General features: G+C 31.4%; 3 protein-coding genes and 1 non-coding gene across 4 annotated transcripts; 3 read left to right on the top strand and 1 right to left on the bottom strand.

Moving 5' to 3' along the window:
* Positions 1-879: 879 nt before the first annotated feature.
* Positions 880-15,585, top strand: wit (wishful thinking). Its single transcript, XM_065503114.1, has 6 exons — positions 880-1,171; positions 5,536-5,771; positions 5,831-6,091; positions 7,686-7,849; positions 7,909-8,314; positions 8,368-15,585. Exons 2-6 carry the CDS (start codon positions 5,708-5,710, stop codon positions 10,464-10,466), a joined length of 2,994 nt encoding a protein of 997 aa, XP_065359186.1. The 5' UTR covers positions 880-1,171; positions 5,536-5,707; the 3' UTR covers positions 10,467-15,585.
* TRNAK-UUU (transfer RNA lysine (anticodon UUU)) lies at positions 7,539-7,611 on the top strand. Its single transcript has one exon. It is a non-coding gene; the product is annotated as a tRNA-Lys (tRNA).
* LOC135953296 (cytochrome P450 302a1, mitochondrial) lies at positions 15,427-17,651 on the bottom strand. Its single transcript, XM_065503115.1, has 5 exons — positions 17,223-17,651; positions 16,983-17,158; positions 16,276-16,916; positions 16,018-16,218; positions 15,427-15,962 (listed from the first exon to the last, which is right to left on the bottom strand). Exons 1-5 carry the CDS (start codon positions 17,597-17,599, stop codon positions 15,846-15,848), a joined length of 1,512 nt encoding a protein of 503 aa, XP_065359187.1. The 5' UTR covers positions 17,600-17,651; the 3' UTR covers positions 15,427-15,845.
* Positions 17,652-25,338: 7,687 nt separating this feature from the next.
* Ugt305A1 (UDP-glycosyltransferase family 305 member A1) lies at positions 25,339-27,258 on the top strand. Its single transcript, XM_065503921.1, has 4 exons — positions 25,339-25,463; positions 25,530-26,066; positions 26,120-26,678; positions 26,737-27,258. Exons 1-4 carry the CDS (start codon positions 25,339-25,341, stop codon positions 27,190-27,192), a joined length of 1,677 nt encoding a protein of 558 aa, XP_065359993.1. The 3' UTR covers positions 27,193-27,258.
* The last annotated feature ends 531 nt before the right edge of the window (positions 27,259-27,789 follow it).

Here is a 27,789-nt window from a genome sequence, read left to right as displayed (position 1 = left end):
ACAACAATCTTCATGGAGTAAAGCCTCCAATGCTTGGTCTTCAAACTTTTTTTGTTTTCCTGGTTGATATTTGTCTTCCGTGTCAAAATCAGCACTTCTAAACCGAACAAACATTCACCATAAGGTTTGGTAAGCAATCGGTGTGCTTCAGCGGCCTTTTTTTCAAATTAAAGAAGTATAGCAAAACACAATATTCGACATTTTCGAATTAAAAAAAAACTTTGTTGTTTCCACTATAATGTTTAATAACTAATTGAGAATAATTGACAGATATGTACCCCTCAAAATTACATATAATTTATTAAAAACAAAAACCGCGTTCAAAAGATACGCCATCTATTTTAAATCCCGAATTTTTAAAAATCAAAAAAAACAAAAATTAAATGCTAAAAAATATCAATAATTTATCTTTAAAATTAGCATTTGTCGCTAAATTTTATTCCAATTGGGTATAAAAATTCTCTTCTCTGTAAGCTTTTTAAGAGAGTTTTGAAATGAGTAAAGAAAATTGCTCTCTTTAACATGACAAAAATATATTAACAGCACTGCCACATTTTGCACAGAATGTCACTTTTAAAATAGTAGTGCTAGAGATAAATATTTATAAGACGTGTTTATTGATAAGAAAATACTTGAAAGTTTTATTACTTACAATTTATAAATTAACTATAAAGATAAATACATAAAACATTATTTATTTTGCCGGCGAATGAAAATCTTTTTAAACAATTATTCTCAAGAGAAAAAAGCGCGCTGTAGTTAGGTACATATATGAAGTGGCAGCACTGCAAAACAACTTTACAGTTAACAGCGAACGGCAAGCAATAGTTTTGTATCTGTTAAAACCAGATACATTGCACAGAATCAATTTAGCTTTAAATGAAAGCGGAGCGGTGCTCAACGCAAATACGTTTACATACGATTCAAAGCAGAGAAACTGGCGCCGGTCGGCTATTAGAAGAAAATAAATATATAATATTATACTTTTATACAAACCTAACTAAAGCAAACAATACACGACGATACGACCATTCAATTTGTTTTATTTCAATTCAAATTTGTTCATCTTTTTTGGTTATTTTCTTAAAGTATTGGTACTCGTATGTTAAAAGTGCAAAAGTTTTGAAAGTTATAAAATGTATAAAACAAAAATATTGTTTGTAAATTAAAGGTAAAACTCAATTAAAAGCACCTCTACAACAATTTAAATCTAAAGCAAAACTTTAGTCGTAATAAAAAAGAAATCAATACAAATTAATGTGCATAAAAATGTACCCATAATAATAAAATGTACCTACATAAAAACAAGGAAAAGTTTCTATTAAGAAAATCAATACATAGCTATTTCCAATTAAATTTAATTAAAATTGTTTAATAATAACCAAAGAAAATTAAATTATAGTAAAAATAAACCTGAATTTTTAAGTAAAAATAAAACAAAATTAAAAAATTTAACTTAAATTTGGTGAAAAATCAATGTCTTTGCCACACTCTGCTGCTTGTACTTGGGGGCATGGGAGAAAATAAATTGCAAAAACACACAGCAACAAAAACCCACCACCCACTGTGACAGCCAAGAATAGTAGTCGTGGAAAAACAAAAACATCCCTCGAGCCTTAAAGAGTCATTAACATGAAAACATTTATTTAACTTGTCAAAAAAAAAGAAGAAAAAATTTGAAAAAAAACTCGTACAAGGAAGAAACAAGTGCGTTCGCTGTTAAATAATTTCAGGTGCTTTTTTAAGAAGTTTATTTTTCTTTCTTCAGTTGTTTCTTGTTTAAAACAAAAAGCCACAAAATGCATTTGATACCTTCCATGCACGAAAGCAAAGATGGAGGAGAAAATTAAAAAAAAAACAAAAAAAAAGTATCTCCCTTGTTGTAAACGAGATATTTGCACAAACAACCAACAATATCAAAATATAATAAGTCTGAAAGACAACAAACACACACACAAAATATTTAAAATACAACAAAAAAATATACATGAGACTGCAAAAAGATACAAACAAAATAAAAAAGTATGCAATTATGTGGCGCCATAGATACGCGCGAGTTATATACACAGATTATTGAGAATGAGAAAGAGTTACAACAAAATAAGAGAATAATCACTACATTTTTGTTAAACTAAAATAAATCTCTTTTGAGAGCACAAAAAAAACAAACAAAAACACGCATAATTTTATAAGAATTAAAATAAATTTAATTGTATGATGATTCGTATGTATGTATGTTCGTATGTAATCAATCGGTCAAGGCCGACTCCATTACAGGAATCAATTTTTAAAAATTTCCTTAGAACAAACAGCGACATTTAATTAAAATTTATAATATTTCAAAAGGTTTAAGAATTAATTAATGATTGATCAACCATAACAAACAAGACATTAATGCCAATACGAATAGTTTGCAAAAAAACCATCATTTCCGCCCAAATTATTACTTAACCCTCAGGGGCCAAAATTGCACAGATTTTATGCGTTGCTTCTTTTGTCCAAATATCTGAAATATCGTGTGACAACTTCCTAGGAGTTCATTCGCAATTCATATTCATTGCGCAGTTTCGTAAACGTGAATGAAACGTGGATCAGCCACAATACACCGGAGACCAAATAGCAGTCAAAATAGTGGGGTCAATTGGCTCCAAAGAAGGTTAAGGGGGCGAATATTATTGGGTTGATTTAATGAGGATTTGAAAAAAACGACAGCATTTGAATAAAGACAATGCAAGGGTGCACACATGTGCAAAAATCCATGAATTGCTCCCTCATCTGCCCTATTCTCCGGATTTTCCAAACTTGGGGAAATGACTAGGCGGAAAGAGATTTGACTCCAACGATGAAATCATCACCCAAACGAATACCTATACCATCAACTGAACAAATTTTATTTTTTGGAATGGATAAAAAAAATTGGAGAATTATTGACACGTCCTCGTTGTGGCCGTACAAGCACGGATGATGCCGAATGTTCTGGATGCCCAGTTGAGGTCTCTACACCCGAAACAATTAAAAAAAAATCACGTGAGAAGCCATAGGCTTCTCACATGTCTCAGTGGTTTAAATTTTGAATGATCATTTGGGTATGAGAAAGCTTTCCATAAGATGACAGCAGCGTTTGTTCACAATCGGGTGCACATGTGCAGTTTCCATTGCAAAATTTCTTGAATTATACTACGAAATGCTCCCTCATCCGCCCTTTTCTACGCCTTTAGCCCTGAGTGACTATTTCTTGTTTCCAAACCTGGAGAAATGTCTCGGCGAAAAGAGATTTGACTCCAACGAAATCATCTCATAATAAAAACCTATTTTGATGACCTCGAAATCAAATCTTATTTTGTTTAATGGATAAACAAAATTGGGGAATTGTTGGAGAAAGTGCTGACTCAATCATTCTGATTCAATCAAGAAATTCACCCAATCAGACAAAATATTGTTTGAATTAGGACCTATCACAAAATTTGTAAATTCAAACACAAAATTTTGCAAAAATTTAATTAAAAAAAAACAATATTTTTTCAATTAAAAAAATATGATATTGAATAAAAATGTTGTTTGAATTTACACAGAATTTCAAACAAATATTTGTTTAAAACAGACAAAAATTTCACTGATTCTGGTTTTCTGGAATTTCTTTGCATGAGACTACGTTAAAAAATTAAAATATCTGTCACTTATTCTCACTTTGTTATTAAACATTATAGTGTAAACTAAAAAGTTTTTTTTTTCAAAAATTTCGAATTATATGCGGGAAGTTTTGCTTTGCTTCTTTAATTTGAAAAACAATGCCGCTGAAGCACACCGATTGCTCACCAAAGCTTATAGTGAATGCGTTTCATCGGTTCCAATGTGCGAGAGATGGTTTGTGCGGTTTAGAAGACAAAGATCGCCTAGGCCAGCCAAAAAAGTTGAAAGACCAAGAATTGGAAGCATTACTCCATGAAGATCGTTGTAAAACTCAACAAGAGCTTGCAATATCATTGGGATCTACCCAATCAGCAATTTCAAAAATTTGCGAGCAGCAGGATTCACCTGAAAGCAGAATAATTGAGTACCATACGAATTGAAGCCGAGAGACCTTGACCTTGCATGTCTGAAATGCTGCTAGAACGCTATAAAAGAAAATCATTTTTGCACCGAATCATTACTTGCGATGAAAAATAGATCTATTACGATAACCCGAAGCGTAAGAGATCGTATGTGAAGCACGAACAACTAGCGGTATGGACACCAAAGCTAAATATCCATTGAGCTAAGGTAATGCTTTGTATTTGGTGGGAGCAAAAGGGTCCTGTCTATTATGAACTACTGAAATATGGCCAGACCATCACAGGGAATCTGTACGAACGCAACTGATTCGTTTGAAGCCAGCATTTGCCGAAAAACGCCCAGAATATCCGGTCAGACATGAAACCGTAATATTCCATCATTACAACGCTCGGCAATATGTTGTAATACTTATTAAAACTTTAGAATGAAGTGGTTGGTAAGTTTTGCCTCTCACCCAGACCTTGCCCCGTCTGCATACTATTTGTTTCGATCGATACAGAACACTCGCTCTGGTCTGGGATACGCTTCACTTCACAATAGAGTACCCGAAATTGGCTTGATTCGTTCTTGTCCTCAAAAGATGAGCAGTTCTTTTGGCTCGAAATCCTTATGTTGTCAGAAAGATAGGAAAAGGTCATAGCTAACAATGGCCAATACTTTGAATAAATTTACATATATTGTACAAAAATTTTAAAAAATTCCGCATTTTAAAGTCATACACCCAATAGTTTTCCAAAAAAATGTCCATTGTATTGTCACTCATTGTATGTTTCAAATTTGATTTATAAAAACAACATACATACATATCTTACTCTACAAAATAATAAAAAACGATTCTAACAATTTCCATTAACATTTTAAAACGAACGAAACGATTTCCGTTTAATAAAATTTGAAGGTTTTTTCTAGCTAAGTATTGGCAACACCACGAAAATGAAATTAAGAGAGCGTGAACTCAATAATAATATCCACTCGTTCTCCAATCATAAGAGAAACCAATGAAATGAGAACATTTAGCTCATTTCAATCATCGATCTCATCGATACATCAAAGCGATCGTTAATGTTTGCAATTTATTTAAACAGAAAACGTATAAATAAAATGTGTACAATTGAAAACTATTGGAAAAAGTATGGAAAATAAAAAGTATTAATAAGAATGCTTATCACGATTGAAAACAAGACATGCCTTATCTGTAAGACACAATTACTAATAGAATGTCTAAGGCAAAACTCTAAAAAACCAAACCAAATAAATAAATAAAGAAAAATACTATATACAACAAAATACAAAAAAATATTTAATAACAAACCAGACAGACAGACACAAGCACAACAAGTAACGTGGTAAAAGCTTTACACAATTTCAAACTGGTTGCACCCATCTTTTTAATAATGCAAATATTTAATATCGATATGTATTATATTTTATAAACAAATATGCAATAATAAATAATAACAATGGAACTCTAATTATTTACAGATATGTACGTATGCCTGTAAGTCCCTAAAAATGGCATTTAGTATAAAACATTTTGGAAACTAACAAAAAACACATATCATTGAAAGGAAAAGGAACAGAAACTTTTTTGGCTAACAAACCATTTAAAAGTGTTGGAAAATCAGCTACCCAGGGGAGAAGACAATTGTAAACAATGACAAAGCAAATTCAAATTATTTTGCTATACCTTATAGTTTTGTTAACTCTAGCAAAGAGTGGTAAGTTTGTGTTATTCAAGTCTATATTTCATGTAATGAATTTCAACATTTTATTGCAGCACCGCCACCTTTTGGTTGCATGAGCTTTAAAGAAGACGATCGCATACTCTTGGAAGAAGATGATGACACCGATGAGTATGATCCACCACAATTCGATTCATCTGGCTTGACGGCCAAAGAATTACAGAATACAGTCACTACAAAATTGGAAACTCAACAACAAGCAACTACACCCACTTATCGAGTGTGTCCAGCTGATTATACATTTTGTTTTTCTCTGTGGAGCAATACGCCCAATGGAACACAGATTGTGAAACAAGGTAAGAAAACATAGAGAAACCAATTTAACTATCATTCCATTCCGTCTGTTGAAATTGCTATAGAAAATTAGTCGAATCGAACACATTTTTTACCTAAAATGTCTGTACTAGTCGATACTGATTCTGCGGCATACGATAAATAAGACTATTTGGTACAGACGTTAAAGAAGGCATAAACTAAACTTTAAACTATATAATGACCTACTATAGAAGCTAAACTTTAACTATATAAATACCTACGTCTCAAGCTAAACTTAAACTAAACAGGTTTAAGCTAAACTTAAACCATAAGACCTTCGATAAAAGCTAAACTTAAACTATATAAAGACCTACGATAGAAGCTAAACTTTAACTTTATAAAGAGTTACGATAGAATCTGAACTTAACCTATATAAATACCTACGATAGAAGCTAAACTTAAACTATATAAAGACCTACGATAGAAGCTGAACTTAAACCAAGTAAAGACCTACGATAGAAGCTAAACTTAAACTATATAAACCATTCGATTGAAGCTAAACCTAAACTATATAATGACCTACGATAGAAGCTAAACATTCCCACGACAGCCGGTTCTACGTACCGGAATGACCCGAGTTCAATTCAATACAACAACAACATAGAAGTACGATAAATTCAAAATAAAAATTTAAAATATTTTTAGGTAAACAAATTTTTTTTTTAATTTTTTGAAGAAAAAAATTTTCGAATTGTTTTTTTAAATTTTAAAAAAAAAATATTTTTTTTTGTAATTTAAAATTTTTTTTTTTTTTTTAATTTTTTTTAATATTTAGGGAAAAAAAACTTTTTGTGAAAAAAAAATTCGGGTTAAAAAATATGTTTTTCGATTTTGACCCATTGTAGGTCCAACTTACTTTAGTTTTATATACGTAGTTGCAAAGGTCTTTGAAATATATATCATTAGATACCCATATTGTCTATATTAATGACTTAGTAATCCAGTTATAGATAAAAATAGGCCAAAAATCGAAGTTGTCCCGGTTCTGTCCTTATATCTCAGCCATTTGTGGGCCGATTTTAAATAGCAATCGAGTCGGAAGAATTCCCGATATATTGATGTATGAATCATGTATGTAAGTTATTTGGGGGATCCGGAGAGGATAGACTGACATGGCTATATCGACTTCGTTATCTATAACGATCCAGAATATATATACTTTGTAGGGTCGCAAATGAAAAATATAGAAATTACAAACGGAATGACAAACATTGACATTGCCACTCATGGTGAAGTGTATAAAAAACATGATAAATTGACTGGTATTTATTTTTTGTGTTGGGAATAATAACCCCTAAACTTGCAAAAATATGTTATGTAGGCAACTCTATTGATAAGAACAAGATCTCTTAATTATTCTCCCTCTCTTTTGTGGTTAATTCTCTTAATAAAATGAGAAAATAGTTAAACGTCTTGCAACACACAACTGCCCGGGTAGCTCAGTCGGTAGAGCATTGGACTTTTAATCCAAGGGTCCAGGGTTCAAGTCCCTGCTCGGGCGAACAACTTTTTTTTATTTTTTAAATTATATTTACACATTATTAATTATTTTAATAAATTTTTTAATATTTTAAGGTTGTTGGAAAGAAAGCACTGAAGGTAATGCCACCTGTAATCACTCGGAATGTGTTAGTTCTTCGCCAACGTCTACCTCGCGTAACAGTTCCATGTATTATTGTTGCTGTTCGGGTAATTCTTGCAATAATAATGTTTCCGTAGTGGAACCCTCATTTTTAGAGGTAAATTACTAAAATTTTATATAAAAAATAAACCATTTTTTAAATTTTATTTCTTGCAGTTGTCCAAGACAAATTTTGCTGAAGCTTCGAATTTATTAAAGCCTAAAGATAAATTAAATTGGTCTACCACAAACCTGTGGTTTGCTGTCTTAATTGTTTGTCTCTTTATAACGCTCATGTCAACATTCATATATTTCCGCAGCATACGGGAAAAGCCGGAGCCGGAGGAAGCTCCCTTGGCACCTTCGGGACCCGGTTATAGTTCCAATTTGCGTAATGTGGATAATTTGAATTTGATTTGTATGCTGGACAGTGGAAAATATGGCACCGTTATGAAAGGTTTATTGCACGATCAAGAGGTGGCAGTTAAAATATTTCCCGAGGCCCATCAGCAGTATTTTATTAATGAAAGAAATATCTACTCGCTGCCATTAATGGATTGTCCCGCCTTGTTGTCATATTTCGGTAAACTGTTAAGTAATAAATAAGTATAAATTAATATTAATTTTCATTTCTAGGCTATGACGAACGCCATACTATGGAGGGCAAGTTAGAATATCATTTGGTTTTGTCTTTGGCGCCATTGGGCTGCTTACAGGACTGGTTAATAGCGAACACGGTGAATTTTGAAAACTTCTGTGGCATTGTGAAAACCATAACACGAGGTCTGTCCCATCTACACACGGAATTAAGAAGAGGAGAAGAACATAAACCCTGCATTGCTCACAGGGACCTGAATACTCGTAATATTTTAGTGAAGGCCGATCGTACCTGCTGCATTGCTGATTTTGGTTTTGCTTTAAAAGTATTTGGTCCTCGCTATGAATACAAGGGTGAAGTAGCAGAAGCTGAAACGAAATCCATAAATGAAGTGGGCACTCTACGTTATATGGCTCCAGAGCTATTGGAGGGTGCGGTAAACTTGAGAGATTGTGAGACTTCGCTTAAACAAATGGATGTTTACTCATTGGGTTTGGTGTTGTGGGAAGTGGCTACTCGTTGTTCAGATTTCTATCCGCAAGGACAAGTGACGCCACCCTATAAAGCTCCCTACGAATTGGAAGTAGGTTCCCATCCCTCCTTCGATCAAATGCAATCATTGGTGGTAAGGCGTAAGGCACGTCCACTATTCCCCACTGGCTGGGGAGGTGGCCCGGCCGCAAAGCTAATAAGAGACACTTGTGAAGATTGTTGGGATCATGATGCTGAGGCACGTTTAACTTCGTTGTGTGCCGAGGAGAGGATGCATGAAGCCGCTACTATAGGTGCTCGTTTAAATGCCCATTTGACAGCTACAACACCTCTACTGAATACAAATAATCTGGGCACTACACACTCGGAAACCGAATCAATCTATGAGCACAAGCCTCGTTCACCCAACAACATTGAAACCATAACTAACGATACTAATACCGTATTTAATCCACCACCAAATATGAAATTATTTCCTTACTTAAAGGACAACAATGAGCATGCCTCCACATCTTCGACAACCGAAAAGAATCTTTTAATACAGCCCCAGCAGCAATTGCAACCCTATCAGGGTAGAAATCCTTGCCAGGAAAGAAATCTGGCGCCCAAAGTGGCCCCATATCCGCAAAAGCTTATACAGAGCAGCAAGAAACATAGTTTTCAGCCACAATCCGGAGAGGATAATGGTTTTTCCTGCTTGGATGATGATGTTTCTGTGGAGGAATTAATCTCTGGCGGCAGCTCAAAGAAGTTCCCCTCGCTGGAACAAGAGGAATCTTCTCACATGGGCCAAGGCTTTCCGAAACAACAAAATACCGATCGCAAACTCAAAGGCTGGCATGGTGTTAGAGCACTCATACAAAAACGACTCTTTCGCAAAAACGATGGTCTAGAGAATTTCGATATATTTCGTCATTTAAATGGAGGCGATGAAAAGTCAAATCTTGTAGAGAAAAATCTAAGCAACAAACCAGTCATTATCAGTTTCATAGACAAGGAGAAAACCAATTGTGATAAACCAACAAGTGCTACATCTACCGACATTGTGGCAGATCATGCTAATGGTTATGTACAAAATAAACGGCCCAATAATTTGGATTTGAGTCCGGTGGCACAGACAAATGGTTTCAAGGTAACACCACCCAACAGTTTGCAATCGAATCCAATAACAACGATTGAAGAAGAAGAGCTGCATAACGGCCAAGAAGTGTTCGAGGTGGAAGACACCACCAATGACGATGTGGATGAGGTGGATGGCATTGTGGAATATAGATTAAAAAGTCTGGACAAACGAAAGTCCACTCCCTCACACCTGGTAACACGATCCAGATCCACCAACCTGTCCATTGACACCACAAATGGCCATTTAAGTGAGGCGGAACTTAAAAATATTTCAGCCATAAATAATGCAGTCATAATGAGAAATCACTCGAATTCGGAGCCACAGTTTAGAAGACAACGCAGCTTGGAGGTATTCCGTGAAGTATTCAATGCTCGCGGCAGCAATGAAAGACTACGAGATCCCAGTCAACGGGTAAAGACACCGGGAGATGTTCCGCCCTCGGTACGTAAAATAAGAGCTTCGAAAACTTTGAGTCTCTACGATGATCGCATGATGGACTCTTCGCTCTTGAATGTCCTCTAGCATGAAGAGGTTCTGCTCTTGGAATTATAGGAGCAGAACTTTTGATACTCAATGAATTAATTAGAAATCATAATCATACTCATCATTAACTTACATGCATATTTATTGTATAATGTATAATAATTATAAATATTACAGGACAAAAAATCACACAGATCACACTTACATATTCTTAGATTTTTACATAGATAACGTACTAACATACTAAATAATATAACGTATGTACTAGAAGAAAACAAAGCAAACAAAGCAAAGCAAAAACAAACGACCAAAGTTAAAGTTTCTTATAATTACATATATGTATAGCGGCGAGATTAATTTAAATTTAATCTAAATATTTTGTAAAGAAAGAACTTTGTCATTTATTTCTTTATTGAATTTTGTTTTATATATATATTTTTTTATAGCTAAAACAAAAACAAAAATTAAAAGAAATGTGTTAAATGTATTTATGTATGTAATAATATGTATTTTTGTAGTAAAGTAACATTTAGCTTAGTAAACATAATCATTAAATTACAATACATTACATTAGAAGTAACTCAATTGCATAGAATGAGCCCAGGGGAAAAATAGATCAAGTCAAAGCATTTTCAATTAATCATGTATTTAATTAAGGCTTACATATCTTTAGTTTTCAAAATAATTTTTAATGAAATTATTTGAAAATTTTGTATAGCATGTTAATGTTGGCATTTCTTTTACATATTAACATTATTATTACTGACTTGATCAAATGGCATGAATGATTGAATTGCTAAACTAAACTATTTCATAGTAAAACTAAGTGTTTAGAAACGTCTTCATTAGATTTAATAAAAACAAAACAAACAAAAAAACATAAGAATAGCATCCATGTTAATTGTAGGTAAACATTTCATATTTCTGCTGAAACTAAAGATACAATTTGAATTTTTTTAATTGAAAAACAATGATTTAAATTAGAACAATTTCAAAATAACATTTTCAACTTTAAAATGTGGAATAAAGAATGATATTTTCTAATTGAAATAGAGAAAAGAAACAAGAAAACTAAGAAATCAATTTCGAAAATTTAAAATTTTAAGATTCCACATTTTCAAATTTCCCCGCTTAAAAAAAATATTTAATTTAATTAATGGATTAAAAAGAAAATATTAATTCTCGAAATTTGAAAACTTTCCTCAATTCTAATTGTACTTTTAAGATTCCAATTCATCCAGTATAAACTCGTAACTCAATCTGTCATCTTACACTCACAGCATTTTTTTTATCATGAACATTTTCGTTTCATTCTTGTTGAATTTTTGCTCCGAAGAATAGAGAGGAAACAATTGTTCGACAAGGTTTCGGACCTTACCCGTACAAAATTTGTTAAAACCTGGTACTTTACCATGGTCATTCATTCGCCTTAATTTCTCTTTTATCGAAGTTCAAAGTTCAATTTTAATTGTATATCCAATCCAATTTTTACAATATTCTGCCATAGTAATGGTAAAGTACCCTAGTTTCAATATATTTTTCTAAAAATATTTTGAAAATAGGATGTTGAAACCAAAACAAATGTCCTAGAACAAAGGATATCTCAAAAATCATATTGTTACGTTTTAACCATTTCAAAACGCTGGTTTATTTCCTTTAAATATTTTGATTGCAAATAAAAGCCGTTTAGTCCCGGTCCACACTGTGAAACATTTGCTGCAAAACATTTTTAAATTCTCTTTTGAAACTGCATTCGTGTCCACACAGTGAAGTTTTTGCTTTTCAGTTTTTGACATTTCTGTACAGTACGAATACGAACGAATAAATGTGGATGACATACTCAACAAAAACTTCATGTACATGAAACAAAGTTCCCTTTTTCATTCCTCTTTCCCCTTTCATCAACAAACTCAAATGTTTTGCAGCAAATGTTTCACAGTGTGGACCGGGACTTAGTAGTTTGAAAATTGTAACAACTCTTTATTTATTTAAAATGTACAACAACAGAATTAAATAGTCACTCAATGTTTTTTTTTATACACGTTTATAAATTCTCAGAAATACAGACACTTTATAATGTATACGAATTCACTTGATAAATACAGCACACTTTAAGGCACTCAGTTGATGTTTATTCAAATAGCGTCTCTGATAAACTCACTCACGACTGCAACCTCTGCCACTATTTATAACACTGCCATCTGCACTCTAGATTGTTCTTTAACTGTCAAAGTTCGAATATTCTAGATCATACGCCATCTGTGGTGTACTTTCTACAATGTTCTTTAACTGAATATTCGAATTCAAACAGCGTTACCAACTTACGATCAATGGTCAACTGAAAGCTTTTATTTAATAATGCCCACAGATATGTTACAGTTTGCCATTACAGCACTGTTATTTGAAAACATTATGCTACTTTTAAATCAGCCCTTAAAATCTTTATATTTGAATTCAAGTACAATTTCGTAACAATTCTTCCATTTTCTAAAAATTCGCCTCAATTATAAGCCAATACTATGGTTAACAACAGATTAAAATTCAGAGTAGGATCCATGAGAATCATATCTTTACAGGTAGTTTTCCGATTTTCTTTTCTGACAAAATGTTGCCAACATATTTTGTACCATTTATTAAATGGTTTTTAACGATCACAATAGAACAAAAATTTTCTTTTATGCTGCTTTTAAATATTCTAAAACTATGTTATCATTAACAAAGACAAAATCCAAAAACAATAACAATAACAAGAGAAGCTGTTTGGTGACTTTCTAACCTTTTGATAAAATTGAGGGTGAAGCATGTAGCATATTTTCGGGGTTTTAGGGCAACTTTATTTGAAAGGAACACAAGAACTACATATTTTTCAGAAAAGAACACAAAGAAGCGCAAAATGCAGAATAAACGCATCATTTATGCCAGAAATAAAAACTCCATTAGTCTTAAATTTTCTGAGTAAATCAACAAAAAATACTTTTCCGAAGGAAAAAGGATAATAAATATAAAACAATATCCTTTAAGCAATGCTATTTTAAAATACATATCCTTAAAGATAAAGATAAATTGATATCATCAAATGTTACTTAAAAATGAGGCCATCAGTACAAAAGTGGTGTAACCCACAATGTTGGTTGCTGTTCTGTTGTTACATACATTCCTTACATTACAAACTATATAAAGTGGAGTAAGCCAGCCACCTTTTGATATTCAAAAGCAGATGGAAAAATCGTTTTTGCACAGAGCATAATATAACAAAGTAATAGAGCAAAAGTGGTGTAAGTTACCCCTCCCTATAAGTAAATAGTTTTTATTTACATCACTTTTGCGCTGATAGCCTCAAATATCGTAATATTTTGAATGACTACATTTTTGCTTATATTTTCTATTAAAATGGAAACATCCTTCGGCTTATCTGTCATTTCACTCAAGCGAATTTTTAAATTAAAATTAAAAGCTATTTTTCTCTGGTTTTCTCATAATCGAAAAATAATTTTTCATCTGCAGTTCTAGTCCCAAAAATGATTTCATTTAGGGTGACAACTAGTTAAATAACTAGCTACGTGACTAGTTATTTGAACACATGAATGACATAAGCTGACCCCCCGCTTGACCCTTTCGATTTAGAATCAGACTGTGCGATAGCTGGTACAAAGTAGTCAACACATTGTTACATAGAATCAGTCACCCTACTAGCTACCTAACCTGTTACTTGATCAGCTCCATAACTAGTTATTTTAAAAGTGATTACACTTTAGATTACTTAGAGACATTTAAGTGCCAATTGTCTTCACGAAAGATTACATGGGATGTATAAAGTAAACAATTGTCTTCTCTCTGCTCTAGAAAGATCACTTACGTATTAAATGACCCAAAATGTATGAAGTGAAGTCAGCCAAGTGAACAGACATTAGTGACAATTACTCTCTATAAGGGATTCACTGGCCTTTTTCCATTTCTCGTTCATCAACTTCGTTCACGTGAACAAATTCCCCATGTTGTGAAATTTTTAGATGGAATTTTGTGAACTATTGTGAATGAAAAATTCATGGGAATTCCCTTCGATGGAAATGGATATTTCATGGGAACAAAATTTCACGTTATTGTCGATAGGGGTGATTATTAAAATGTTGAGAATATGAATTTCGAGATATCCTTCTTCAATGGAACCTAATCATAATAATTATTCTCTTTTCAATAAATTTTTTTTTTTTTTTTGAGAAATTAGAATAAAATACTTTCTAGCTGATTCAGAAACATCAACGGAAAACAATTTTCTATTTTTTGTATCAAAAATTATTTGGAAACTGAGTGATTTTCATAAAAAAATTGAAAATTATTTTCCGGTCATGTTTCTTTTTAAGTTATATTCTGTTTTAATGAGAAACGGATTTCTAGAAAAAATACTTTAAAATCTACCATTCATTAGCTTTAATATGAGATCTAAAATTATTAACAGTTTTCTAAAGTTAGACCCCTTTCACACTAGGCAATTTAGTTGCCCAACATCAAAACAGCATGCAAAATTATCTTCTCCTTAACCCGACATTACCTCTGGCATCTACAAACACAGGAAACTTGCGCAACTAAATTGCCTAGTGTGAAAGGGGCCTTAAACTTTGAACCTATATAAAAACCAACCTAAAGCGAATTTAAAAATTCTGGAGAACTTTAAATTTTCTAAGCATTGGAAAATATGTATGCCAAACATGAATCGAATTCAGAAGAGTAAATGTTCAAAAATTATTTTTTTTACCGACATTTTTCGTTTCATCCCAATGCAGAAATATGAAACAATAAAATTTTAGTTTTTATGCAAAATAAACATGAAACAAATTTATAACAAAAGAAAAAAAATAATAAGAAAATCATAAAATCTTAGTATAACAAATCCTTTAAATGTATACAGAAATAAATGTTTGTATGGACTCAGTATAGAATTTCACCACAAAAAAGGCCTTCTAGAAAATTTTTTTGTAAAACAAATAAAAACAAAAAAAAAAACATTTCAATTAAAACATTTACTTTTATATTTTGTACGTACATGTAAATACAATTAATCAATTATTTATTTAACTAAACAAAAACATCAAATATACAAAAAATTATAAAAAAAAATAATAAAACATTAAACACTTGATAAAAGCCTTCTATAAAATAATTTGAATTTCTTTCAGTTTTGTATAATTTTTTATAGCTTATTTTAATTTAAATTTAACAACCGAAATAAAAAAATAACTTTACAAACAATTATTTAAGATTCCGTAACATTTAGTAAACCAACAATAATACAAAACAAAACAACAAATTCATATAAAGAAAAATAAAACATTTAAACAAAAAGAATCAAATAGTTTACTTTAAAATGCAAATTAAATTCAAGCTGGAAATTTGAATTTCAAATATGTTTGTATTCAAATGCTACATCCGCTGTTTCAATTTGATGCTGACGGGTTCACTTGGTTTGTTAATCAACAATGTAACAACATCTAGATCATCAGCTTCACCTTGCCAGGATATTTCATAGTTGCGTATAAACTAAAAAAGAAATACATTTTAAAATGTTTAAATTAAAGTAGATATGATTGCTTACCCTTAACAATAACACTAAAATATTTTGCTCAGCCAGTCGTCGTGCTATACAGGCACGCATGCCATGTCCAAAGGGTAAAACCAAATAAGGATTAACAGAGTTACGGGCTTTATTCAACCATCTCTCTGGCTGGAAAGCCAAAGCATTCTTAAAATTTCTCTCTAAACGACAAGCCACCATATTTTGGGTAACCACCACAGTCTAGATGTTTACATTATTCATAAAAATGTTGCTATTTCAAATCTTTTTCTAACTTACCTCTTTAGGCACATGATAACCTCCCAAGATTAAGTCTCTGGTTAAAATACGACCCACACCTACCGATATGGGATTCAAACGAAACACTTCCTTTAACACCGCCCTGGTAAACGGTATACCCGTATTAAGACTATCGCTTAATATAGGAGCATCTGGCTCTTTCATTATCTTTAAAGACTCCTCATAAAGTCTTTGTTGCGCCAAAGGATGTCTTGCAATGTGGTATAAAGCAAAGGCTGTCGTATAGGAGGTGGTGTCAATACCAGCCAATAATAAATCGGCTGCTGTACCCACCACATCACACAAATCCAAATTGGGATTTTTTAAATATTCTTCTATCAAACAAGTTCTACTTAGGGAGCTGGGATTTTCAGTAGCATCCATTGAGGTGTCTTTGAAGAAAGCCAGCTTTTGAGAAACTAAATCCACCGCAACACTTTCCATATATTCCTGAGATTTGCGTACTTTTGCATAGGCCGTAGTTTCAAAGTAACGCCACAAACGTAAACCCTGATCTGTGGGTAAAATGTTGCTATTGGTAGTTTCAGCTGACTGCATGAGTTTGCTGGATCTAGAGTTACACATTTGTTCCAACTCAGAGAAAGAGTTTAAACGTTCACCAAACGTTATTAAGCTTGTTACTAAATTTATAACAATAAAGACTTATTTGTTTTGTACCAACATTTTACTTATAAATACATACTTACATTCTAAATTTAATCTCGTCAATTTGGGTAAAATATCAATAGTTTGATTTTTTGGCACAAATTCTAAGAATTCTTTTGTAACTTCATCTACTTCTAGCAGAAAGCTACGCACACTTTTGGGAACACTGATTTCTTTTTGTAATTCCGAGCGTAAACGCCACCATTCTGGGCCATTACTAAACAAAAAACACACAATTCCACTTTAAACTAAACAGCCAACCAAACAGCTGAAACACTTACGTTGGCAATAAGCCGGCTGATCTATACACATGAGGCCGATCTTTACGATATTTTTCCAAAGCCAAATGACTTCTCCTCAAGGGATAATCTTTTTCATTTAGCAAAGTGGCCACATCTTTTGGATCATACAACCACACTATGTCCTCACCCGGCACCATGGTTTCTTTAACAATTGGGCCATATTTTTCGTATTTATCGGCACCGGCTTTATGCAATGCCTGCCATGAATATTGTCCCACCACCGGCAGATATTTGTAGATGTTTCCTAAGCCTAAAGGTCCTCTAGGTCCTGGTATATCTTGATAAGGTTTAGCAAATTGCTTTTCTGTACAATATGTTCTTGTCTTGGACAAAGGAAATTTTCTTAAATATCTCATTTTGTCTAGCTGTTGAGTTGAGTTAAGTTAAGTTTGTTTGTTTCGTTTTCAAAGGTGGTTTTACAAAGACTAAAAAGTCGTCGTGATTGTCATACACAGTAACAATTAATGAAAACAATAACAATGTGCTGCCGGCAGAGAGCCGATAATCAAAACAAAAGTGAAAAAGCTTTTTTATTACAAATTCGAGCTTAAAGGTGATCACCAGCCAGTCAGTGATTCTCAAGCTAAGAGTTTGCATGAGCTATAAAAAGCTTTTTTGGGTAAATGATGATATTGATATTTATTAAATAAAATATATCGTTTTTTGACGGTTTTAATGAAATATATTTTCTAAAGCTCATTCAAATACATATATTTATGAAAAACTTTGATACCATTTTCAAAAATATTGATTTATTTTATAGAAAATTTTAGCATTTGACAACATTTCTTAAAAGATATAAAATAATTGCATAAAGAATTCAAAAATGCTAAATTTCCATTAAATACAAATCTAATATAAACCGGTTAACCGGTTTTTTTGAAGACAAAAACCGAAACCGATCAACCGGTATTTTTAAAAGACAATAATCGAAACCGGTTTTTTCAAAAACACACTTTTTCGGTTAAACAGGAAACCGGTTTTTTAAATTTGCCGGTTTTTTGGACACTCTAATCGAGGGCTTATAGTTAGAAAGATCTTTCTGCAGATCTATTTATACTAAATTATTAGCCCTCGATATATTAAAATTTTATTTGTGAAAAATTGTTTATTATACAATTCACTAATTTCCACATTTTTAATTTGCTAACCCATAAAGTTAATACTTTTTGGATTTTTATAGGTAGCAATATAACCATGTATACCTTTCCGTCTAACTGTTGAAATTAACTTTCCGAAGACCCCCAATAACTTAATTAAATGAGTGATATATCAATGTAAAGTCGAGAAAATCTACACATAAATGGTAATACACAAAAAAACATGGATATCCAGATTTCTTCTTTCACCAACATTTTTTTCAAAAAAGTTGTTCTCGAAATTTTTTTTTCAGCAAAAAAAAAAATATTTTTTTAACAAAATTTTATTGTTACCAAAAATGTGTTTAACAAATATTTTTGTTCAACAACATTTTGTTTACCAATTAATGGAATTCATTCAACCTTTGAAAGATTAAATTTATGTTAATTCAAATCTAATTAAAATACATATTTGTTCTTCATTCAATTTGTTTTTAGCATTTGCAAATGAATCTATTAAACAAAAGATTTGAATTGAAGAAACATTTAATCATTCAAACTTTATAAAGCTATTTTGCAATGGATTTGAATTAATGAAAACTTGATTGATTCAATAGGGAATTAAGTACATAAATAATGAATTCTTAAAGGAAGTAGATAGAACGATATTACTTTTAAATTGTAAGAAAATAAAAAAAATAACTTTTTGAATAAATTGCATAAATTTAATCTCAGTAAATCAGTGTTCTTTCTGCAAGTCAAAAAACTCAACTAGAAAAGTCAGACCTGTCACACATCTCATTCGGAATAGTTTCAATTCCATAGATTTTATTATGATCGATTTTGTTTCAGCTTCTTCAGGTTCCGTTTGATTTTGTCAATTCCCAAAATAGTTTATAATTCTGAACTTCTAAATTTAATTGGGCAATATTTTGAATATTATAACAAAAACCATATTTTTGGTAAAGAAATTATTTAAAAATATGGGAAAAAATAAATAATTACAAACTAATATCAATTACACTTATAAACTTTCATTCCGAAAGAAATTTTCGTTTTACTTTTTTAAAGAAGCAAAATGCGGAATTAATTCCAATTTCGATCGGAATGGAATTCTGTGACATGGGGTATAATATCATCAATATAAACAATAGTGTATAAATTGTTTAAGTACCTATGTATTGTAGTGTTTTGTATTTTTTAGAAACTCGATTTCGGGTTATTCGAAAAATTCGAATATGGTCTCAGTTTTATATAAAGTTGCTCGATAAAAGAAAATGCTTGTTGTCGTAATCAGATTTGGAACCGAATTATTTTTAATGTCCTTTCACAAACATGCTCTGTTTGCCTATTTGTTAGTTTTTTTATAGAATATTTTAATTAACGTGAGATATTTTTGGTACGAAAATAATAGAATATTTTCAAAAAGGTAAGTAAAGAAACTTTTTTATAAAAACTGGGTCTTGGGTATATTGTGAAATTCGATTCAAAAAGTAAATTTTTCAAATTTGTATGTTTTACACATGTAAATTCGAAAAGTTTCTTTCGATTCAAATTAAACAATAACTCCCCAGGTTAACCAAATATTGTTATTTTATACTTCTGTTAAAATGCTGGTAAACGTCTAAGAAAGTCTTGAAAAAAATGTTCTGGTTTTTGGTTTAATTTAGTACTAAAATATTTATTAATTTCCTCCCGGGAAGGGAAAAAGTTCGGGAAATTAGTATAAAATAAAAATTATCCAGCACTTTTGAAATATATGTATGTTTTTATATATTCTTCATATATTTATAATCCAACTGGATTAATTTTTGACTGCGTTTTATAGTTGATTCTATAGTCTACTCGGTGTTATCGAATGTCGATTATCCAAACAACTGATTTATAGAACCTCAAAAAGTAACTCATATTCCATGAATCGCCTAATGTGTAAATGGGGTAAATTCCAAACATACAAACCAACAAGTAAGAGTGCTATATTCGGCTATGCCGAATCTTATATACCCTTCACCTTTGTTGTGGATGCATTATTATTTTTTATAATTAGTATATATGTATGTACATTGCCCACTTTCAGCGTACAGCATCCTAAATTTATCAAGAACACAAAAAACAACAACAATGCCAAACGAAACAAAACACCAAAAGAAAAAACAAAATACGCAAGCCAATGAAACCAACACACATCCAAACATACGTTTAATTGTATAAAAAACAACAACAACGCCAAAAGAAACAAAACACAAAAAAAAACAAAATACGCAAAGCCTGCACATCCAAGCCTACGTTTTGTTGCTTTTTTGTAAAAAAAAACCAACACACAACCAAACAACCGTTTAGTTGTATAAAAAACAACAACAACGCCAAAAGAAACAAAACACAAAAAAAAACAAAATACACAAAACTTGCACATCCAAACATACGTTTTGTTGTTTTTTTGTCAAAGCATGCAATACATTGTGTTTTTTGATGAAATTTTCAGAGGTTGTCTCGGATTTTTGCTCATATCTCCGTTATTTATGGACGGATTTTGCTGATTTTAAATAGCAAAATTCTCGAAAGTATGTCTGACAGAATTGTTGAAGATTTGGATCCCGGAGATATCTGGGGCCTTCAGAAAATTGATTTCAACAGACAGACAGACAGACGGACAGACAGACAGACAGACAGACAGACAGACGGACATGGCTTAATCGACTCCGCTATCTATAAGGATCCAGAATATATATACTTTATAGGGTCGGAAATGAAAAATGTAGAAATTACAAACGGAATGACAAACTTATATATACCCTTCTCACGAAGCTGAAGGGTATAAAAATAACGTTCAGTTTAAGAAAACGTGAGATTTGGCTGTGCACTTTATTTTATATTACTCATGATTGGAGGTTTGTAATTAAGAGGGAGGCAGCAGCTTTTATTTAAAAGCATTGAGGATGTTTCTTAAGGTTTATTAAAACTATTTTGAAGCCACTTACCGCCAAAACTGTTATCATCCATTCGTTGGAGTTTTAGCAGACTCTGATGAAATTAAGCTGACGACAGTAAGTTTTCACAGAATTTTATTGTATAAATGTACACATTTCTTCAATTCATACAATATAACACTATACTTTTATTAAGGCTTTAGTTCACCAGTTTTAATTAATAATTTTAGCACTTACATTCATTTATTTTTCAGTTTAAAAAGTTCTTCTGCCCAACCGCAATTTTGATTTGTCTTGTTTACTTTTCAACAGTGTTAACAATTGTGCGATTTTATCATTGATTCGACGAGTTTTAGTTGTTAAGCGATTTTGGAGAAACTAGACGATTTTCAAATAAGAATTAGGGTTCTATAGTTGAAACAAAAAAAGTACTTCTCGACTTTTTTAATTTTTAAAATTCGACTTTTTGAATTTCCGAGAGCATGTATTCTTAATGTATTCAGCTTAACGCGACACAAAACACAAAAATTGCGCAGAAGACTTGCGCAATTATTTGCCTAATGTGAAAGGAGTATTATTGTGTGAATATTTAGTGTTGCAATTAAAGATTTTTTTTGAAAAATCTAAAAGTCCAACTTTTTGAGAGAACTTAATCGATTGTTTCACTTTTTTCCGACCAAAAAGTCGATTTTGACTTTCAGCAAAAAGTCGATTCTTTGAATAATTGAGTTATAGAACCCTGTAATTGACTTTGTTTAAAATTGTATTTATCTGGCAGCTTAGTTTTAGTTTCATTGTGGCCGGGTTAAAATTTTGTGTAAAATATTTTATTTTAAAATAAATTGTCTGTAATTGTTTTTATAAAAAGTGTTTAATAATAGTTAACAAGTGTTATTAATAATAAAAATAAATTCTAAGAGAATTTCAAAAACTAAGTGTACCAAAATAACAACGTGTCGTTTCCGCTTAAATACCGTTACCGATAAAAACTAAATTAGCGTTACCATTACTTTCTAACCCATTCGAATCGGTAGCCAACTTTGGTGAACATTAAAGATAAATATTCATGTCTTTTGTGTAAAATCAAAAATTATTTGTAGAGTTTGGAGTTTAGATAGCAGAGTTAGTTTTACACAGGTATGTATTAATTTTTATTTCTAATTTAAGGGCATTTACATCCCTAATCCACTAAACTCATATAGGTATATATCTCCTAAAATTATTCATCGATATTAAAGTTACGTTTGATATTATTTTTGAAAACAGTCATCATATCAAAATGTTCTGCCAGGCAGAACATATACATATGTACATAGTTTATATTTCAAGTTTTTTAAAATTTATTAAAAACTCCGGTTTCTTGAAAATGGTCGATTCTCAAAGTTCATTTGCCATCTACCCATTGAATGTAGGCTTCACCGATTAATAATAAGTATTTTGATCAAGAAAAATTATGTTTAAAAACTTTGTACCAGAATTTGGCCTTATCTACCACACCTTCACAACATTTAATTTTATAGGGTAAACGCTCCTATAGTCGGCATGACCCAGTAGTCGGCATTTTTGACTTAAAAGCTTAATAAATAAGAATAACGATAATTTTATACAAAAGTAAGATTTAACTTTAATTAAACATACACTCATTTATCTTTATGTAATGTTTAAATTTGGGTGACATGAGTATTTTCATCTATTTTTGTCCTCATTAAGTGACCATCTTTCAACTGGTGCGGAAGTGCCTGTTTTTTAAGAAATTTTTTAGTGGCAAGGCCAACTAAAACAAGTTAGTAACCATATCAATTTAAGTAATATTTTTACCAGAGTGGTGTTAACAGATAAAACTTTGTTTAAATATTACCTCCAATGTGAAAGTTTTCACAAAAAATATTTTTTTTGGTTATTTTAATTGATGCCGTCATTAGGAACAAAATTTTCTATGATTTTCAATAGTCGGCATAGTGATGCCGACTTCAGGAAAATTGCTAATTTTTTGTATTAAGCTCAAATTCTACAAATTTGTTTATTACTCATCTCTCTTGACAATAGATTTGGAGAAAATGAGTTTGAAATGAGTTTACCCAATAGTCGGCACAGTTTTAATTGAGCATTTTAAGAACTGCCGAGTATAGGAGACCAAGCATCCTGAACTCGGCAGCAGCTTTTTATTTGACTGGAGATCGTTAAACAGAGTAATATTTAGAGATTCAGTAGGTATTATTAATTCTAACATCTTAGAATTCCAAATATGGACACTCCAGAAAAAAAACCCATGCACCAATATCCTGAAAAAGCCTTAAAATATTTTCTATGCGAGAGAAGGCCCGATTTCTGTATTAGGTGCCAGTAAACAATATGGAGTTCCGCGTTCAAAAATATAGGACAAATTATACGGTTCCGAAGGTCCTATGAGAATGGGGCCGCAAACAGTGTTATCTAATTCCAAAGAAAGTGAGGATTAACTTAACACGGTTCAATCAATCGTGAAGGAAGAGCAGCAAACCACACCAATTGTATATGATCTACCCGGAAAGAAATGGTATAAAGGGGTTTTTAAACTGTTCTCTCTAAAATAATCATGTAAGGTACCTTAATAAACAGGCTCTTTACTAAATCAGTTGGAGTTATTAGTAGGTGATCGGCCTGAAAATGAGAAAAGAAACGGATTTGGATCTAGCTTTTGAAATAGTCAACCGACTAGCTCCTAATATGAGCGTAGAATTGATTCCGATGACATTATCGAAGAGAACAATAACTTAAAAATAAATTATCAAACTATTGAAATTGTGAGTAATCTTACCATAGAGGCAGGCACGTTCATAATTAACAAGGAAAAGTTGAAAATATGGTAGTATCGCCAACTTTAGCTGCAGAAAATCACAATGAAACGTTGAAACCTGTTCACTACTCTTCTCCAACTTTATCAAATAATTATTCAAATACTTGGTTTCAGCCTTTTAACTGTTCAAGTCCAATCCCAACAAGTTGTAGTTGTACATTTCAAATTTTTTCAAAGTTTTTTAATAATATGGTCACTGGGATATTGTATATGATTGCGGTAACCATAATATGTTTACGTTACCATTAACATGATTGATTAATGATTTATCATAATATGTTGATCTCAGAATATGATAACCATAATCCTAGAACAACACAATATGTTGAAGTATTACATCATAAACATGGTTGCCACAAACACATAAATATTTACTACAATCATATGTATATATGATTGCTACAATGATGTGAATGGTAACTTAAACATAAAATAAACATAAATGGTTACCGCAACAGTGATAATAGAAAAATAAAATAAACCAAAATAAATTAAAAAAGGAAGATAAAACGAGTTAGGGGCACATGTGAAGAGGATTTGGACACAGATCCTGAGGATGATGGTCTAAAAACGTAGGATATGATATTTGCCCACAGTGGTTTCACCTCAAATGCACTAATTTATGTTTTTTATTAGTATTTATTTAAATGGCTGATATTTTAAATAAAAAATAACTTGAATTCTTTTAAGATTTTATTCTTTCCTTAATAAAAAATGCTATGCCGACAATTGGGTCACAAATTGCCGACATTAGGATCAAGGGTGCCGACTTCGGGTACAAATCGTGTTTTTTCAAAAAAACGTAAATTGCTCAAATTTAATAAAAACTGCTTGAAAAGAATTAATTGAGTCTAAAACTATACAAATTACTAAACAAGAATAACCCATTTACATCCCAATACCATGTTCGCACTCATAATGGTATCACTTTAAAAACTGAAAAAAAGTTAAACTGCCGACTACTGGTGCATTCACCCTATACCAAATTGTTCAAAAAAAAAAACTTTCAGATAATTGATAATTTTTTAGCCACTTAATATTTGTTTAAACTAACCACTGTACTCAGTTTAAATTCAATACAATGCGCTTTCGTTATCTCTGCCGGCAAAACAAATTTCATATCTTTGTTTTTCGGTTACTACCTTATCTTATCAGATAGAATTATAATATACCTCTGTGCCAAACTAAAGTAACAAATTTCCCCAGCTGTAGTGCAAGTATTTTTTAAAATATGAAATTTAGTCATAATTAAAATGGAATTTAAAGTGATCAGAGGTACGTGTTTATTAATATTACTGCTAATAATTGAAACACGGCAAACAGAGGCCAAAGAAATATTGTGTTTATTGGGTGTTGGTACCGAAACAGCAATAAAATGGTAAGTTATTTTCAGATGTCAAACTTAAAACTTTGATTTTTATTATTTTTTTAAAATAATTTTTAGGAACAAAGTTTTACTCAACGAATTGGCAGCTAAAGGTCATGATTTAACGGTTGTTACACCCTCAATATGGGATTTGGAACAGGAAACAAATATCGATTTTATACATTTAGAAAATACTAACAAATTTCTTAAACAACGTTATGAAATAAAAAATAATACTGAAAATGCTTTGGAACAAAGTAATTGGAAAATGGTAGTCAATTGGTATGATCAACACATGGCCACATGTCGTGGTAACCTAGAATCTCTGGGTTTTTCACAAGTTTTAAACTTGGCCTTGAAGGGCAAGCGTTCAATTGATTTGATTATTTATGATGTGACTTATGGACCCAGTTGTTTGTTGCATATAGCTCATCTCTTTGGCCGCATACCAATAGTTGGTATAACAAGTTCTACCTTAACATCTGATATTTTAAAAATCAATCAGAATTCAGTTTTAAATGCTGCATTAGATCCCTATGGATTGAGTGATTTTGGCAGGAACATGAATTATTGGAAACGTTTGTACAATTCGGCACTCTATGGATTTGATTATGCGTAAGTAAGATTTGTAATAAATAAAAATAAATTAAACATTTTTTTAATTCCAGTTACAGCCAATGGATAGTAAGACCTGTTATTGAAGGTCTCTGGTTTCACCATGTTCAAAATATTAATGTTCCAAAATCTTTAAACGAAATAATGCCACGATTTAAAGTTATTTTAGCCAATCATCATCCAGTATTGCATACTCTAACAGCTTTACCAGCTAATATCATACCAGTTCCCGGTTTACACATACAGAACACATCTACCCCCAGCCTTACTACAGATCTTTTAAAATTTGTAGAAATTTCAAAATCCAATATTGTTTTAATAGATTTGGATTTAAAGCAGTTGGGGGAAATTAATGTGCAGACCATTTTGGAGAGTGTTCGTAAATTTCCAAAATATAATTTCATTTGGAACGTTAAAAATAGTAAAAAAGCATTGAAAAATAAGCCACATAATTTGTTTATGGCAAATAGTTTCGAAAATCAGGAGTTACTTTCAATAGCAACTAATAAAATTAAGTTTGTTGTAACAGTTCCTGAAATATTACCCATTCAAGAGTGTTTGTACTATGGTAAGCCAATGATCTCGATCATTTTAAAACCAGAACAAAGATATGTAAGTACTTTTTTTATTACTTTAATTTTTTATATTAATTTTCTCTTTAATTTTTTAGCTGGCCAAAAGAATAGAAGAACAAGGTTTTGCCATTAACCTGCAATTGAGTGATATAGCAGCTACTCTAGCCTTGGCTTTTGAAAAAATCTTAAACGATAAAAATCTTTTTAATAAAGCCCACAAATTACAGCACACTTTAAGAAACCCACAAAATCCTTCTTTAGCTTCCGCTGTTTGGTGGGTGGAACATTTATTGCAATATCCACAAGCAAATGATCATGTGATCTCTGCGAATAAGGATACTTTAGGAGTTTTTGCAAGAAATTCTTTTGATATTGTTTTGTTATTCGAACTCTTGATTTTAATGTGCATTATCAACATGATTTTAGTTTGTAGACAGACTATACAAAATTTTAAGCAAATGTCTAAAGCTAAGAGGAAAACCACGGAAAAGAAGGAGGAAAAACTTAAAAAGTTGAAAAAGGAGAAGAAAGAGAAAGCCAAGACATCGTAGTTATTAATAAATTTCAAATAAATAAATATAAATACTTACTTGTTTAAACAAATTTTAAATATTAAAGTTTTTTTACTAGTTCTTAAAATGCTTTCCAATCAGAGCTTTGAATTAATTAATGAAATTTAATAGAGTCCGTCTGAGACTCCATTTAGCTGGTTTTTTTCAGTCATTTAAAATAAAATATGAGTTTTTGTATTATACTAATTATATTGAAAAGTAATTTCCCCTTTAAAATACCATAATCTATGTTTTTCGTTCATAAAATGTTCGGTGTTCGGCGAATTTTTACCGAATATTGATTAGGCCGATTAAGCCATGTCCGTCTGTCTTAAATTAAAAAAAATTTAAAAAAAACAATTCGAAATTTTTTTTTCCAAAAAATTAAAAAAAACTGAAACAAAATTTTGTTTAAATAAAAATATTAAAAATTTTTATTTTGAAGTATAATTTGGTGAATGGTATATAAGATTTGGCATAGCCGAATACATAGAGAATAGACGTAGAGCGGAAACTCTCCTGTCAAAGACCTAACTCAGTTGTCAAAAACCTAAGTGGTGAGAATGTATTAGTAGAAAAAACTATGTGAAAACAAAA

The sequence above is a fragment of the Calliphora vicina genome, chromosome 3, assembly GCF_958450345.1.
Source record: "Calliphora vicina chromosome 3, idCalVici1.1, whole genome shotgun sequence".
Lineage (NCBI taxonomy): Eukaryota > Metazoa > Arthropoda > Insecta > Diptera > Calliphoridae > Calliphora > Calliphora vicina.
The sequence above is the reverse complement of the archived record's forward strand: the minus strand, read 5'-3'. Positions and strand labels throughout refer to the sequence as shown.

Excerpts from the sequence above, each read along its gene's own strand:
- wit (XM_065503114.1), top strand. The coding sequence starts at position 5,708 with ATGACAAAGCAAATTCAAATTATTTTGCTATACCTTATAGTTTTGTTA. Across the intron at positions 6,092-7,685 it reads AACACAGATTGTGAAACAAG|GTTGTTGGAAAGAAAGCACT; the intron begins GTAAGAAAACAT and ends TAATATTTTAAG. Across the intron at positions 7,850-7,908 it reads TGGAACCCTCATTTTTAGAG|TTGTCCAAGACAAATTTTGC; the intron begins GTAAATTACTAA and ends TATTTCTTGCAG.
- LOC135953296 (XM_065503115.1), bottom strand. The coding sequence starts at position 17,599 with ATGAGATATTTAAGAAAATTTCCTTTGTCCAAGACAAGAACATATTGT. Across the intron at positions 17,159-17,222 it reads TCAGCCGGCTTATTGCCAAC|TAATGGCCCAGAATGGTGGC; the intron begins GTAAGTGTTTCA and ends TTTTTTGTTTAG. Across the intron at positions 16,917-16,982 it reads GACGAGATTAAATTTAGAAT|TAACAAGCTTAATAACGTTT; the intron begins GTAAGTATGTAT and ends TTATAAATTTAG.
- Ugt305A1 (XM_065503921.1), top strand. The coding sequence starts at position 25,339 with ATGGAATTTAAAGTGATCAGAGGTACGTGTTTATTAATATTACTGCTA. Across the intron at positions 25,464-25,529 it reads ACCGAAACAGCAATAAAATG|GAACAAAGTTTTACTCAACG; the intron begins GTAAGTTATTTT and ends AATAATTTTTAG. Across the intron at positions 26,067-26,119 it reads CTCTATGGATTTGATTATGC|TTACAGCCAATGGATAGTAA; the intron begins GTAAGTAAGATT and ends TTTTAATTCCAG.